The sequence below is a fragment of the Gymnoscopelus braueri genome (genome assembly GCF_963280865.1).
Source record: "Gymnoscopelus braueri genome assembly, chromosome: 2".
Lineage (NCBI taxonomy): Eukaryota > Metazoa > Chordata > Actinopteri > Myctophiformes > Myctophidae > Gymnoscopelus > Gymnoscopelus braueri.
Window position 1 is genome coordinate 1,120,575 of NC_137604.1, and position 13,743 is coordinate 1,134,317.

Genomic DNA, 13,743 nt, shown 5'->3' on the forward strand with positions numbered 1-13,743 from the left:
TTTTTTATTTTTTTGTTTTAAATCCTCAGTTAAGTTTCTCTCACTTTATCTGCCTTTAGATGAAAACTATCTTTGCTTTATAGTCCACTGTGTTGTTGTTTGGACGTGAAGGACCCCATGCCGGCAAAAGCAACGTGCAGTAGGCGGCTAATTTGTGCCTGATGGAAAATTACGTAATATTAGAATACTACAAACGCACACACGCAGAGATTTAGTGTTTTTTTTTTGTTTTTTTTTGCAGAGCTTCTAGATCGCCTATTTTCGAAAGATTTTTATACATTTGAAAACTTGTGAAATGGGACATTCTGCACAATGAGTACTTCTACATTGCAGTATCGATACTTTTACTTAAAGGGGTAGTTCACCCCCCAAATAACTTTTTTTCTATTGATTACTCACCCCATGGAGCCTTGAATTCATGGATATTTTTTTGTTTTTGTCGCATTCCTTCCTTTATTATTTGATTATAATAAATTTAGCCCCATAGATTCCGGTAGGAGACACAAACGCATTTGTGTCTCCTACCGGAATCAATGGGGACACATTTATTATAATCAAATTATTGGCTTAGGAATGTGACAAAAACAAAAAAATATCTATGAATTCAAGGCTCCAGATGGTCAGTAATCAATAGAAAAAAAGTTATTTTGGGGGTGAACTACCCCTTTAAGTAAAAAAGGTGAGTCCTTTTTCCACCACTGGTTGGTTGTAGACGGTTCATGTCTTTATTTATATGAATAAAACGTAGCCTATACTCTGTATTACTCTGTAACACTCTGTATTCCTTTGTTGTTTTTTCTCCAATTGCACCAGCTCAGTATAAAGATATGAGCATGTGAGTGTGACACTAATCTCTCAAGAACAGATTCCGCTTGAATCTGTCGGGGGGGTTCGTCATAACGTGTACGCACTGGCCTACAAGTGGGCGTGCCTTCAGATCAGGAAGCAGGCCGCGCTTTACCCAATCAAATGTAGTGGGCGGGATTTATTGTCTGCTCTCGCTTCCCACTGAAAACAAACTGAAACTCATTTAACGATAGCGTCCTCGGAGCAGACCAAACCACAGAAAGATATTCACATTTTAACTTGCTCTTTCATCATAGAAACAAGTGGGCTTATAACCAAAACCATCCATGTTCTCTGGGAGAAGTGGTGTTAGTGTTCCGTGTAGAAATATTGTTAGTGGGAATGAAAACATAGTCGCACCACCGGAAGTGATGCGCTGAGGGCAGACCAAAAGCCTGGTTTCCTTGCGCACGGGTGCTTCATTTAGCTTCCCCCAGAGCTAAGTGAAAGAATAAAAAACAGCAGAGGGCGCTGTTTTTCCTTTTTATTTGGCGATGGGTTCCCAGATTGGTGTGACACAAACACAACGTTATACAATATGTAGTGGGGGTCCCTGCTTCATCTTCTTAGCTAAGGGGTCCTTGGCCTGAAAAGTGTTGAAGACCCCAGATGTAAAGTGTTTGCTCAGTAAGTCAGTGACGTTGCTTCGTAAATGAGCTTTTCATGTGTATGTGTGTGTGTGTGTGTGTGTGTGTGTGTGTGTGTGTGTGTGTGTGTGTGTGTGTGTGTGTGTGTGTGTGTGTGTGTGTGTGTGTGTGTGTGTGTGTGTACCTGTCGTTCGTAGTTGGTCTGAGACTCCTGTTCGATGTCAGAGTCCAGCTCCGGAACGTCCGACACGTCAGAATCGGACTCTCCGCTGTTGGAGTCTGCGTAGCCCTCTGGGAAATGTAGTTTATTATAGATTATGTATTAATATACATGCTGTTGGAGTCTGCGTAGCCCTCTGGGAAATGTAGTTTATTATAGATTATGTATTAATATACATGCTGTTGGAGTCTGCGTAGCCCTCTGGGAAATGTAGTTTATTATAGATTATGTATTAATATATACGCTGTTGGAGTCTGCGTAGCCCTCTGGGAAATGTAGTTTATTATAGATTATGTATTAATATATACGCTGTTGGAGTCTGCGTAGCCCTCTGGGAAATGTAGTTTATTATGGATTATGTATTAATATATATGCTGTTGGAGTCTGCGTAGCCCTCTGGGAAATGTAGTTTATTATAGATTATGTATTAATATATACGCTGTTGGAGTCTGCATAGCCCTCTGGGAAATGTAGTTTATTATAGATTATGTATTCATACATTTTCTTTTCTTTTTACCATGTGGATGGTGGTATGTTTTATTGTGACCGGCAGTCAGTATGCTATTGGTAGGTTTTGGTTATGTTGCTATGCAGAGTGGTGCCTCGCTTCAGCACCATGGAGAGCACCTATGTTCAGCTCCTATGTTCAGCTCCTATGTTCAGCTCCTATGTTCAGCACCATGGAGAGCACCTATGTTCAGCACCATGGAGAGCACCTATGTTCAGCACCATGGAGAGCACCTATGTTCAGCTCCTATGTTCAGCTCCTATGTTCAGCTCCTATGTTCAGCACCATGGAGAGCACCTATGTTCAGCACCTATGTTCAGCACCATGGAGAGCACCTATGTTCAGCTCCTATGTTCAGCACCTATGTTCAGCTCCTATGTTCAGCTCCTATGTTCAGCTCCTATGTTCAGCACCATGGAGAGCACCTATGTTCAGCACCATGGAGAGCACCTATGTTCAGCACCATGGAGAGCACCTATGTTCAGCTCCTATGTTCAGCTCCTATGTTCAGCTCCTATGTTCAGCACCATGGAGAGCACCTATGTTCAGCACCTATGTTCAGCACCATGGAGAGCACCTATGTTCAACTCCTATGTTCAGCTCCTATGTTCAGCACCTATGTTCAGCTCCTATGTTCAGCTCCTATGTTCAGCTCCATGGAGAGCACCTATGATCAGCACCTATGTTCAGCACCTATGTTCAGCTCCTATGTTCAGCTCCTATGTTCAGCTCCTATGTTCAGCTCCTATGTTCAGCACCTATGTTCAGCTCCTATGTTCAGCACCTATGTTCAGCTCCTATGTTCAGCTCCATGGAGAGCACCTATGATCAGCACCTATGTTCAACTCCTATGTTCAGCTCCTATGTTCAGCTCCTATGTTCAGCTCCTATGTTCAGCACCATGGAGAGCACCTATGATCAGCACCTATGTTCAACTCCTATGTTCAACTCCTATGTTCAGCTCCTATGTTCAGCACCTATGTTCAGCACCTATGATCAGCACCTATGATCAGCACCTATGTTCAACTCCTATGTTCAACTCCTATGTTCAGCTCCTATGTTCAACTCCTATGTTCAGCTCCTATGTTCAACTCCTATGTTCAGCTCCTATGTTCAGCACCTATGATCAGCTCCTATGTTCAGCTCCTATTTTCAGCTCCTATGTTCAACTCCTATGTTCAGCTCCTATGTTCAGCACCTATGATCAGCTCCTATGTTCAGCTCCTATGTTCAGCTCCTATGTTCAGCACCTATGTTCAACTCCTATGTTCAGCTCCTATGTTCAGCACCTATGTTCAGCTCCTATGTTCAGCTCCTATGTTCAGCTCCTATGTTCAGCTCCTATGATCAGCACCTATGTTCAGCTCCTATGTTCAGCTCCTATGTTCAGCTCCTATGTTCAGCTCCTATGTTCAGCTCCATGGAGAGCACCTATGATCAGCACCTATGTTCAGCTCCTATGTTCAGCTCCTATGTTCAGCTCCTATGTTCAGCTCCTATGTGAGGGGGCGGCCATAGCTGAGTGGTTAGTGAGCCCGCCTAGGGAACCAGAGGCCCTGGTTGCCCCAGGTTCGATTCCAGGCTATCCCAGCATATGTGCCGATGATATGAAATGTGTCCCTGAGCAAGACTCTTAACCCCAATTGCTCACAGGTTCTCATTGGAAACAAGACCGCAAGGACTTTCATGAACGACCTGTTAAAAGGAATTATCCTTATCCTTATCCTTATCCTTATGTTCAGCACCTATGTTCAGCACCATGGAGAGCACCTATGTTCAGCTCCTATGTTCAGCTCCTATGTTCAGCTCCTATGTTCAGCTCCATGGAGAGCTCCTATGTTCAGCTCCTATGTTCAGCTCCTATGTTCAGCTCCTATGTTCAGCTCCTATGTTCAGCTCCATGGAGAGCACCTATGTTCAGCTCCTATGTTCAGCACCTATGTTCAGCTCCTATGTTCAGCTCCTATGTTCAGCACCTATGTTCAGCACCTATGTTCAGCTCCTATGTTCAGCACCATGGAGAGCACCTATGTTCAGCTCCTATGTTCAGCTCCTATGTTCAGCACCTATGTTCAGCTCCTATGTTCAGCACCTATGTTCAGCTCCTATGTTCAGCACCTATGTTCAGCTCCTATGTTCAGCTCCTATGTTCAGCTCCTATGTTCAGCACCTATGTTCAGCACCTATGTTCAGCTCCTATGTTCAGCACCATGGAGAGCACCTATGTTCAGCTCCTATGTTCAGCTCCTATGTTCAGCACCTATGTTCAGCTCCTATGTTCAGCTCCTATGTTCAGCTCCTATGTTCAGCTCCTATGTTCAGCACCATGGACATTGCCTCAACAGATCCTCCTCTTGTGTGTTGTCTGGACAGGCTGGACAGGCGCTCCCTAGCCAGACGTTTGGACTTCAGCCGAGAATAGCTGACATGAAAGCTCCCAGCGCGTCGCGGATGTGACGTGACGCGCTGTGAGCTTGGAGGTCTGCTATTCTCTGCTATTCTTGTCCGTTCTCTGCGCACAACGGAGCATAATTCAGGCTGGAGGGGCTGCATGCAGCTGATTGAAATCATGCCGAGCAGACAGGCTCTGCTGCTGTGATCACAGGGAGGGCTCTCCCTCCGTTCTAATGACAGCCAATGGAGGTAAGGTTAGGAGGACAACTAACTAACTAACTAACTAACTAACTAACTAACTAACTAACATGTGCAATGTGTTTACCTTGCAGCAGTGGTCCTAGTACTCAGTTCATGACTTAGGGTTAAGGTTAGGGTTAAGGTTAGGGTTAAGGTTAGGGTTGGGGTTAAAGGTTAAAGGTTACCTTGTAGCAGAGGTTCCAGTACTCCGTTCATCACTCCTTCAGGCAGGAACCTCCACTGGAACACAGAGTGGTCGGCCCCCCCGGTGCTGAGGACCCACTGCAGGTCGTTGGACCAACGCACGTTGGTCACATGAGCAGAATGACCCAGGTACTTCTTAAACTTAGCAGCTGAGAGAGAGAGAGAGAGAGAGAGAGAGAGAGAGAGAGAGAGAGAGAGAGAGAGAGAGGTTATTATTATTAAAACATGTACTTTTTAAAGGAGTCATGATTAATGGAATAAAGCGGTACAGTTTGACCAGTCCAGATATTACTACTAATATTAATACCTTTCTTTAAGCAGGGGAAACGGTAGAGTTTAAACAGTGATATTACATATTAATATTAATACCTTTCTTTAAGCAGGGGAAGCGGTAGAGTTTAACCAGTGATATTACATATTAATATTAAATATTAATACCTTTCTTTAAACAGGGGAAGCGGTAGAGTTTAACCAGTGATATTACATATTAATATTAAATATTAATACCTTTCTTTAAACAGGGGAAGCGGTAGAGTTTAAACAGTGATATTACATATTAATATTAAATATTAATACCTTTCTTTAAACAGGGGAAGCGGTAGAGTTTAAACAGTGATATTACATATTAATATTAAATATTAATACCTTTCTTTAAGCAGGGGAAGCGGTAGAGTTTAAACAGTGATATTACATATTAATATTAAATATTAATACCTTTCTTTAAACAGGGGAAGCGGTAGAGTTTAAACAGTGATATTACATATTAATATTAAATATTAATACCTTTCTTTAAACAGGGGAAGCGGTAGAGTTTAAACAGTGATATTACATATTAATATTAAATATTAATACCTTTCTTTAAACAGGGGAAGAGGTAGAGTTTAAACAGTGATATTACATATTAATATTAAATATTAATACCTTTCTTTAAACAGGGGAAGCGGTAGAGTTTAAACAGTGATATTACATATTAATATTAAATATTAATACCTTTCTTTAAGCAGGGGAAACGGTAGAGTTTAAACAGTGATATTACATATTAATATTAAATATTAATACCTTTCTTTAAACAGGGGAAACGGTAGAGTTTAAACAGTGATATTACATATTAATATTAAATACTAATACCTTTCTTTAAACAGGGGAAGCGGTAGAGTTTAAACAGTGATATTACATATTAATATTAAATATTAATACCTTTCTTTAAACAGGGGAAGCGGTAGAGTTTGACCAGTGATATTACATATTAATATTAAATATTAATACCTTTCTTTAAACAGGGGAAGCGGTAGAGTTTAAACAGTGATATTACATATTAATATTAAATATTAATACCTTTCTTTAAGCAGGGGAAGCGGTAGAGTTTAAACAGTGATATTACATATTAATATTAAATATTAATACCTTTCTTTAAACAGGGGAAGCGGTAGAGTTTAAACAGTGATATTACATATTAATATTAAATACTAATACCTTTCTTTAAGCAGGGGAAGCGGTAGAGTTTAAACAGTGATATTACATATTAATATTAAATACTAATACCTTTCTTTAAACAGGGGAAGCGGTAGAGTTTAAACAGTGATATTACATATTAATATTAAATATTAATACCTTTCTTTAAACAGGGGAAGCGGTAGAGTTTAAACAGTGATATTACATATTAATATTAAATATTAATACCTTTCTTTAAACAGGGGAAGCGGTAGAGTTTAAACAGTGATATTACATATTAATATTACATATTAATACCTTTCTTTAAGCAGGGGAAGCGGTAGAGTTTAAACAGTGATATTACATATTAATATTAAATATTAATACCTTTCTTTAAACAGGGGAAGCGGTAGAGTTTAACCAGTGATATTACATATTAATATTAAATATTAATACCTTTCTTTAAACAGGGGAAGCGGTAGAGTTTAAACAGTGATATTACATATTAATATTAAATACTAATACCTTTCTTTAAGCAGGGGAAGCGGTAGAGTTTAAACAGTGATATTACATATTAATATGAAATATTAATACCTTTCTTTAAGCAGGGGAAACGGTAGAGTTTAAACAGTGATATTACATATTAATATTAAATATTAATACCTTTCTTTAAGCAGGGGAAGCGGTAGAGTTTAACCAGTGATATTACATATTAATATTAAATATTAATACCTTTCTTTAAGCAGGGGAAGCGGTAGAGTTTAAACAGTGATATTACATATTAATATTAAATATTAATACCTTTCTTTAAACAGGGGAAGCGGTAGAGTTTAAACAGTGATATTACATATTAATATTAAATACTAATACCTTTCTTTAAGCAGGGGAAACGGTAGAGTTTAAACAGTGATATTACATATTAATATTAAATATTAATACCTTTCTTTAAACAGGGGAAGCGGTAGAGTTTAAACAGTGATATTACATATTAATATTAAATATTAATACCTTTCTTTAAGCAGGGGAAGCGGTAGAGTTTAAACAGTGATATTACATATTAATATTAAATACTAATACCTTTCTTTAAGCAGGGGAAGCGGTAGAGTTTAAACAGTGATATTACATATTAATATTAAATATTAATACCTTTCTTTAAACAGGGGAAGAGGTAGAGTTTAAACAGTGATATTACATATTAATATTAAATACTAATACCTTTCTTTAAACAGGGGAAGCGGTAGAGTTTAAACAGTGATATTACATATTAATATTAAATATTAATACCTTTCTTTAAACAGGGGAAGCGGTAGAGTTTGACCAGTCCATAGTCGTCCCCGGTCACTAACACGGCGCTGCTGTAGTTTGCGTCCACAGAGTTGACGTCAGTGGACGTGGAGTATTTGGACCAGATCCCGTTGACCTCTGACCCCAGGACCCCGGTCCAGCTCATCCAGTGGATCCCCTTCACTTCCTCCTTAGAGAGCAGCTTCCCTGCTGAAGATCAAAGGTTAAAGGTCACTTCCTCCTTAGAGAGCAGCTTCCCTGCTGAAGATCAAAGGTTAAAGGTCACTTCCTCCTTAGAGAGCAGCTTCCCTGCTGAAGATCAAAGGTTAAAGGTCACTTCCTCCTTAGAGAGCAGCTTCCCTGCTGAAGATCAAAGGTTAAAGGTCACTTCCTCCTTAGAGAGCAGCTTCCCTGCTGAAGGTCAAAGGTTAAAGGTCACTTCCTCCTTAGAGAGCAGCTTCCCTGCTGAAGATCAAAGGTTAAAGGTCACGTCCTCCTTAGAGAGCAGCTTCCCTGCTGAAGATCAAAGGTTAAAGGTCACTTCCTCTTTAGAGAGCAGCTTCCCTGCTGAAAGGTCAAAGTTTAAAGGTCACTTCCTTCTTAGAGAGCAGCTTCCCTGCTGAAGGTCAAAGGTTAAAGGTCACTACCTCTTTATAGAGCAGCTTCCCTGCTGACGATATTAGTATAGGTCAAAGGTCAGGGCCGTGGCACCCTAGGGTGCCGTAACGCAAGTCCAGGAGCGCCGCACAATAGTTTGATATTTTTGGAATATGAAATAAAATGAGATTTAAAAACACGTCTTGCTTTCCTTAATATACGATTACGTTGTCAGCGCTGTGTTTATGTTAGCTTTGTGTCGGCGATGAGGCCGTGGTGCTAACCGGCAGACTCGCCCCTAAACACGCTCGCCTCCATTTTTTGGGCGGACCAGCGGACAGCGGTGCTGGTATTCTTATTTGTTTTACTGAGGATAAGGTTAGAAATAAGTTTAAGGTTAGGCATAGTTTTACTGAGATTAAGTTTAGGAATAAGGTTAGGTTTCGTTTAGGCATAGTGTACTGAGGTTACGTTTAGAAATACCAGGTGAATACCGCCGGATTTGCCCCAGGGCGACTGTGTTTTGGGGCGAGCGTTTTGGTATTTGCCACGATCACAACGACTCGATCACAACGGTGGCAAGATACTAATAAACACTAAACAGCGACGTCAAAGTTATGCAATCGTGGCTCAAAATTGGAACTAAGTGTGGATCAAGAGGAGAATATTTTGACCAGCAGCAAGTAACTGAAGTGGTGGATGTCTTACTTGCTCTTACTCACTTACAGATGTCTTAATAACGAGACAAACTGAATCAGGCCCCGGACTGACAGAAATAGTGCACAGCACACGTGAAGATTTCATTAACATTTCTCCGTAATCCACACAAGTACGTTTATAGATACCGTGTCAGGGTAACTGGTGTGGTTGTCTGTCTATTATAGATATAGAAACTATAGATATAGATATAGATACTATAGATATAGATATAGATATAGATACTATAGATATAGATATAGATATAGATACTATAGATATAGATATAGATATTATAGATATAATACCTGGCATCCTGTAGAAGAGCCTCTCTCCTGCTCCATCATTGGTCGTGAGGAAGCGGCTGTCTACGGCCCAATCCAGATGAGTTATGAAGGATGTGGATCGATTACATTCTCCAACCTTCTTGTACCTGGAAGATCAAATAAGATCAAATATGAATTATCTTCATCAGGGGTGAAAGTGGCTGACAGTTCTTGCCGGAACTGGTAGGAGCCGTGCGGCCGGGGGAGTGCGTTCGGCCGCGCGGCGAAGCCGCGCAGCCGAAAAAAAAATTGCGGTTCTGGGCGGATTGGGTCCGTTTTTTTCGCGGTTCTGGGCGGATTGGGTTCGGGTTTTTTTTCCAGTTTTTGGTTTCTTTATTTTGGTTTTAGGGTTAGGATTAGGAGTTAGGTTAGGGTTATGTTATTTAATTCATATTTTTGCCTGATTTTACCAATTTATTATCACAAAAATCAATTTCTGCCTAATAAAATATTCAAACAAAATGGGTTTATACTAATGTAAAAAAATTGGTTATATGGCGGATTTGGGAAATATTGTACTTTTACTCCACTACAATTATTTGAAAACTTTAGTTACTTTGCATATATACATTATTACATTATAAATCATACATTAATCCCTTTAGCCCTATTTTATACCTAGGCTATTTGAAAATAGCCGATCTACAAGCCCCACAAGCTTGTAGATTTGCTATTTTCAAACATTTTAGTAGTTTTACTTTTGGTACTTTAAGTACATTTTGATACCAATACTTTTGTACTTTCACTCAAGTAAATTTTCAATTCCAAACTTTTAACAGAGTGCTTTACATACATACATTGCAGTATTGATACTTTTACTTAAGTAATTGAGTACTTTTCCCACCACTGTACCTGGGCGTTGTTGTTCTACAAACTTTGTTTTTAACCACATTGTCAGCTTCTTCAACTCTTCAAAGTCTTCTTTTCTCTTAAACATCTCAGTTAGTTTTCGTTGCATTGTGCTTCATTTATTTTTAAAATTGCATTCTTCATCAAAACAGTGTTTATTTCCCCTCGCGTTTCTTTTCTTTTCTTTTTTTCTCCAGAAAAGACGTGTTGAACCAATCAGAACTAACTATGCTAGTCTGTCAGCCAACCAGAAACATGTTTTGAACGTTGGTGGGATTTAATTCGTCGTAAAGCCCGCCTTCTTTATCCGGTAATTTGCACATACACACATAGGCACGGACAACGGCCGTTTCCGTATCCGTTTTATGCCGGATCTCCAAGCTGCAAAGTGAATTGATCCCAGTCCCAGTTTCGTTTCGCTGGAGAAGAGGAGACGCTCGGCTCAGTAAAATAAATAAACACCGTAAAAAATAGCACGGATTAAGCTGACACAAACACACAGTGGAACAATTCAAAAGCACTTTATTAGAAAATTTAATAATTGTGTGTGTTAATCTAACGTTAGTAGATTATGTTTTCTTCTTGAACATGGCCATGGGTCTGTGGCCTACCTTCGAATTTTTCTTAACGGAACGGCGTTCCGGCACCTAATCTTTTACCGGAACGCCGTTCCGGACCGTGCCGGCCCACTTTCACCCCTGATCTTCATTAATATAGAGAGAGGTGGAACGATTACATTCTACAACCTTCTTCTACCTGTTAGATAAATAGTTTTAAATATTAATAACTTTGTTTAAATGAAGCGGTGGAGCGATTACGCCTGTATGATGAATGCACACGTATTAAATATGAATGCTTTTATTCATATTCATATTAACCCTTTCCTGTTATACTGTGAGTGTCCATGTTTCGGTCCCGTACAGCATTGGTTTGGGGGGGGGGGGGGGTGGGGGGAAGGGTACCAGGGGATGGAAGATATGCTGGCACTGAACGTAGCCTATTTTAATAAACCTCTGGCACACGATGTGTTAAAAAAAAAGGTAAAAAAAACAATGCTCGTGGACTGTACAGTGCATAGACAGTAGGAGAGACAGTAGGAGGTGCACCACCTACGTAGACACACTGTAGTGAGACAGTGGAGCCAGTAGGAGGTGCACCACCTACGTAGACACACTGCAGTGTGACAGTGGAGCCAGTAGGAGGTGCATCACCTACGTAGACACACTGCAGTGTGACAGTGGAGCCAGTAGGAGGTGCACCACCTACGTAGACACACTGCAGTGTGACAGCAGAGCCAGTAGGAGGTGCACCACCTATGTAGACACACTGCAGTGTGACAGTGGAGCCAGTAGGAGGTGCACCACCTACGTAGACACACTGCAGTGTGACAGTGGAGCCAGTAGGAGGTGCACCACCTACGTAGACACACTGCAGTGTGACAGTGGAGCCAGTAGGAGGTGCATCACCTACGTAGACACACTGCAGTGTGACAGCAGAGATAACAACACTGCAGAGCTTCAGATCTTGATGCTAGACAGGAGTGTGTAGAGGCAGCGATTCCTGAGTCCTGAGTTTGTGTTGGCTAGACTGTACTGACACATCACATATTTATAGACATTAATATTTCATACCTCTGTCCTATAGATATTAATATGTATTAATATTCATATTTCATACCTCTGTCCTATAGATATTAATATGTATTAATATTCATATTTCATACTTCTGTCCTATAGATATTAATATGTATTAATATTCATATTTCATACCTCTGTCCTACGGCGTAAACGTCCACCAGACCATCGTTAGAACCCACGGCCAGGAAGGAACCGTCAGGAGAAAACTTCAACTCATGAATCACCTCCTTCCTGTCCTTAATGTGAACCACCTCTGTCATGTCCCTGTGCAGACAGACAGACAGACAGACAGACAGACAGACAGACAGACAGACAGACAGATCAAACTTGTGTTCCAGTAAGTGACAGAAAGTGTTTTTTTTCTGCTATGCATTTATTACTGTATCTACTTCTAGTTAATCTCTCAAGAACGGTTTCAGAGCTTCGCAATCTGAATCTGTCGGGACGGTCGTTTAGAACGTTTGCACATTGGCCTACAAGTGGCCTACAAGTGGGCGGGCCTTAGATCCGGAGGCACGCCGCGCTTAAACCAATCAAAGCCTCTCCAGTCGCCACGGACTTTCTAGGTCTGCGAGGTGAAACATATGGTCCGCGGCCCGGACTGACACAAATAGTGCACAGCGCACGTCAAGATTTCATTAACATTTCTCCGTAATCCACACAAGTATGTTTATAAATACCGTGTCAGGGTAACTGGTGTGGATGTCTGTCTGTGAGAATGATCTCCCCGGCGTCTGTCTCCGTACGGTAATGTTACATCGCGATCTAAATTCAACTCCACGAGGGTACAGATGGAACCAAATGGATCCGTGGACCCTCTCTCTCTCTCGGACTAACAAAAACAGCCAAAATGGCTCTTTTAAGCCACCCGCTCATATTGAACATAATTCCTAAGTAAATAGTTTATGAACAGAGATAAATCAGTTTGTGTGCCTCAGCCTCAGCATAAAAGAGTCTATCTTTTGGTTGCCACGGCGCGGCCCATAGTGTTCCGCGGTGGAATAAATGTTATCTAGTGGTAATGAAAACATGGACACACCACCGGAAGTGGAGGGCTGAGGGCAGAGACCAAACCCCGGTTTCCAATCAGTATAGGTCTAGTCAATCACTCCCCCCAGAGTCAAATGCAAAAGTGAAAAACGCTGGGGGCGCATTTAAGTGAACAAATGAGACATCTCAGAGTTGTGGGAGACCTTGAAACATAAATGTTTGAGAACCACTGGTATAGAGTATTGCAGTTGTATATATTGTAGTACCTGACTCTGAGTACAGTCCTTCATCCCCAGAGTTAGTTGTAGTAGTAATTAGAGTATTTTAATAGTAATAGAGTATATATACCTGACTCTGAGTACAGTCCTTCATCCCTAGAGTTAGTTGTAGTAGTAATTAGAGTATTTTAATGGTAATAGAGTATATATACCTGACTCTGAGTACAGTGAAGGATCCGTCCTTCATCCCCAGAGCCAGCTGAGATCCATCGTTGTTGAAGGAAACACTTCTGACAGCTTCCTCCATGTTACACCTGGCCAACAGGGTGTGGTCTGGAAGACTCCATAACCTGTAGTACACATAAACACACACACACACACACACACACACACACACACACACACACACACACACACATTATAGAAGATACACCCTGCTGACAGAGTGACAGAGAGACAGAGTGACAGAGTGACAGAGTGACAGAGTGACAGAGTGGTCATATACCTTACAGAGTGACAGAGTGACAGAGAGACAGAGTGACAGAGAGACAGAGTGACAGAGAGACAGAGTGACAGAGTGGTCATATACCTTACAGAGTGACAGAGTGACAGAGTGGTCATATACCTTACAGAGTGACAGAGTGACAGAGTGACAGAGTGACAGAGAGACAGAGTGACAGAGTGACAGAGTGGTCATATACCTTACAGAGTGACAG

General features: G+C 40.9%; 1 protein-coding gene across 1 annotated transcript in view; it reads right to left on the reverse strand.

Moving 5' to 3' along the window:
• LOC308077779 (echinoderm microtubule-associated protein-like 6) overlaps positions 1-13,743 on the reverse strand; it is a gene marked incomplete at both ends in the record, with an annotated part of 72,189 nt that overhangs the window by 35,049 nt on the left and 23,397 nt on the right. Inside the window, 6 exons of the mRNA XM_080418703.1 lie at positions 1,618-1,724; positions 4,981-5,148; positions 7,715-7,924; positions 9,316-9,440; positions 11,952-12,083; positions 13,240-13,377. Coding sequence (XP_080274829.1) covers positions 1,618-1,724; positions 4,981-5,148; positions 7,715-7,924; positions 9,316-9,440; positions 11,952-12,083; positions 13,240-13,377 — 880 coding nt within the window. The remainder of the gene's footprint in view (positions 1-1,617; positions 1,725-4,980; positions 5,149-7,714; positions 7,925-9,315; positions 9,441-11,951; positions 12,084-13,239; positions 13,378-13,743) is intronic.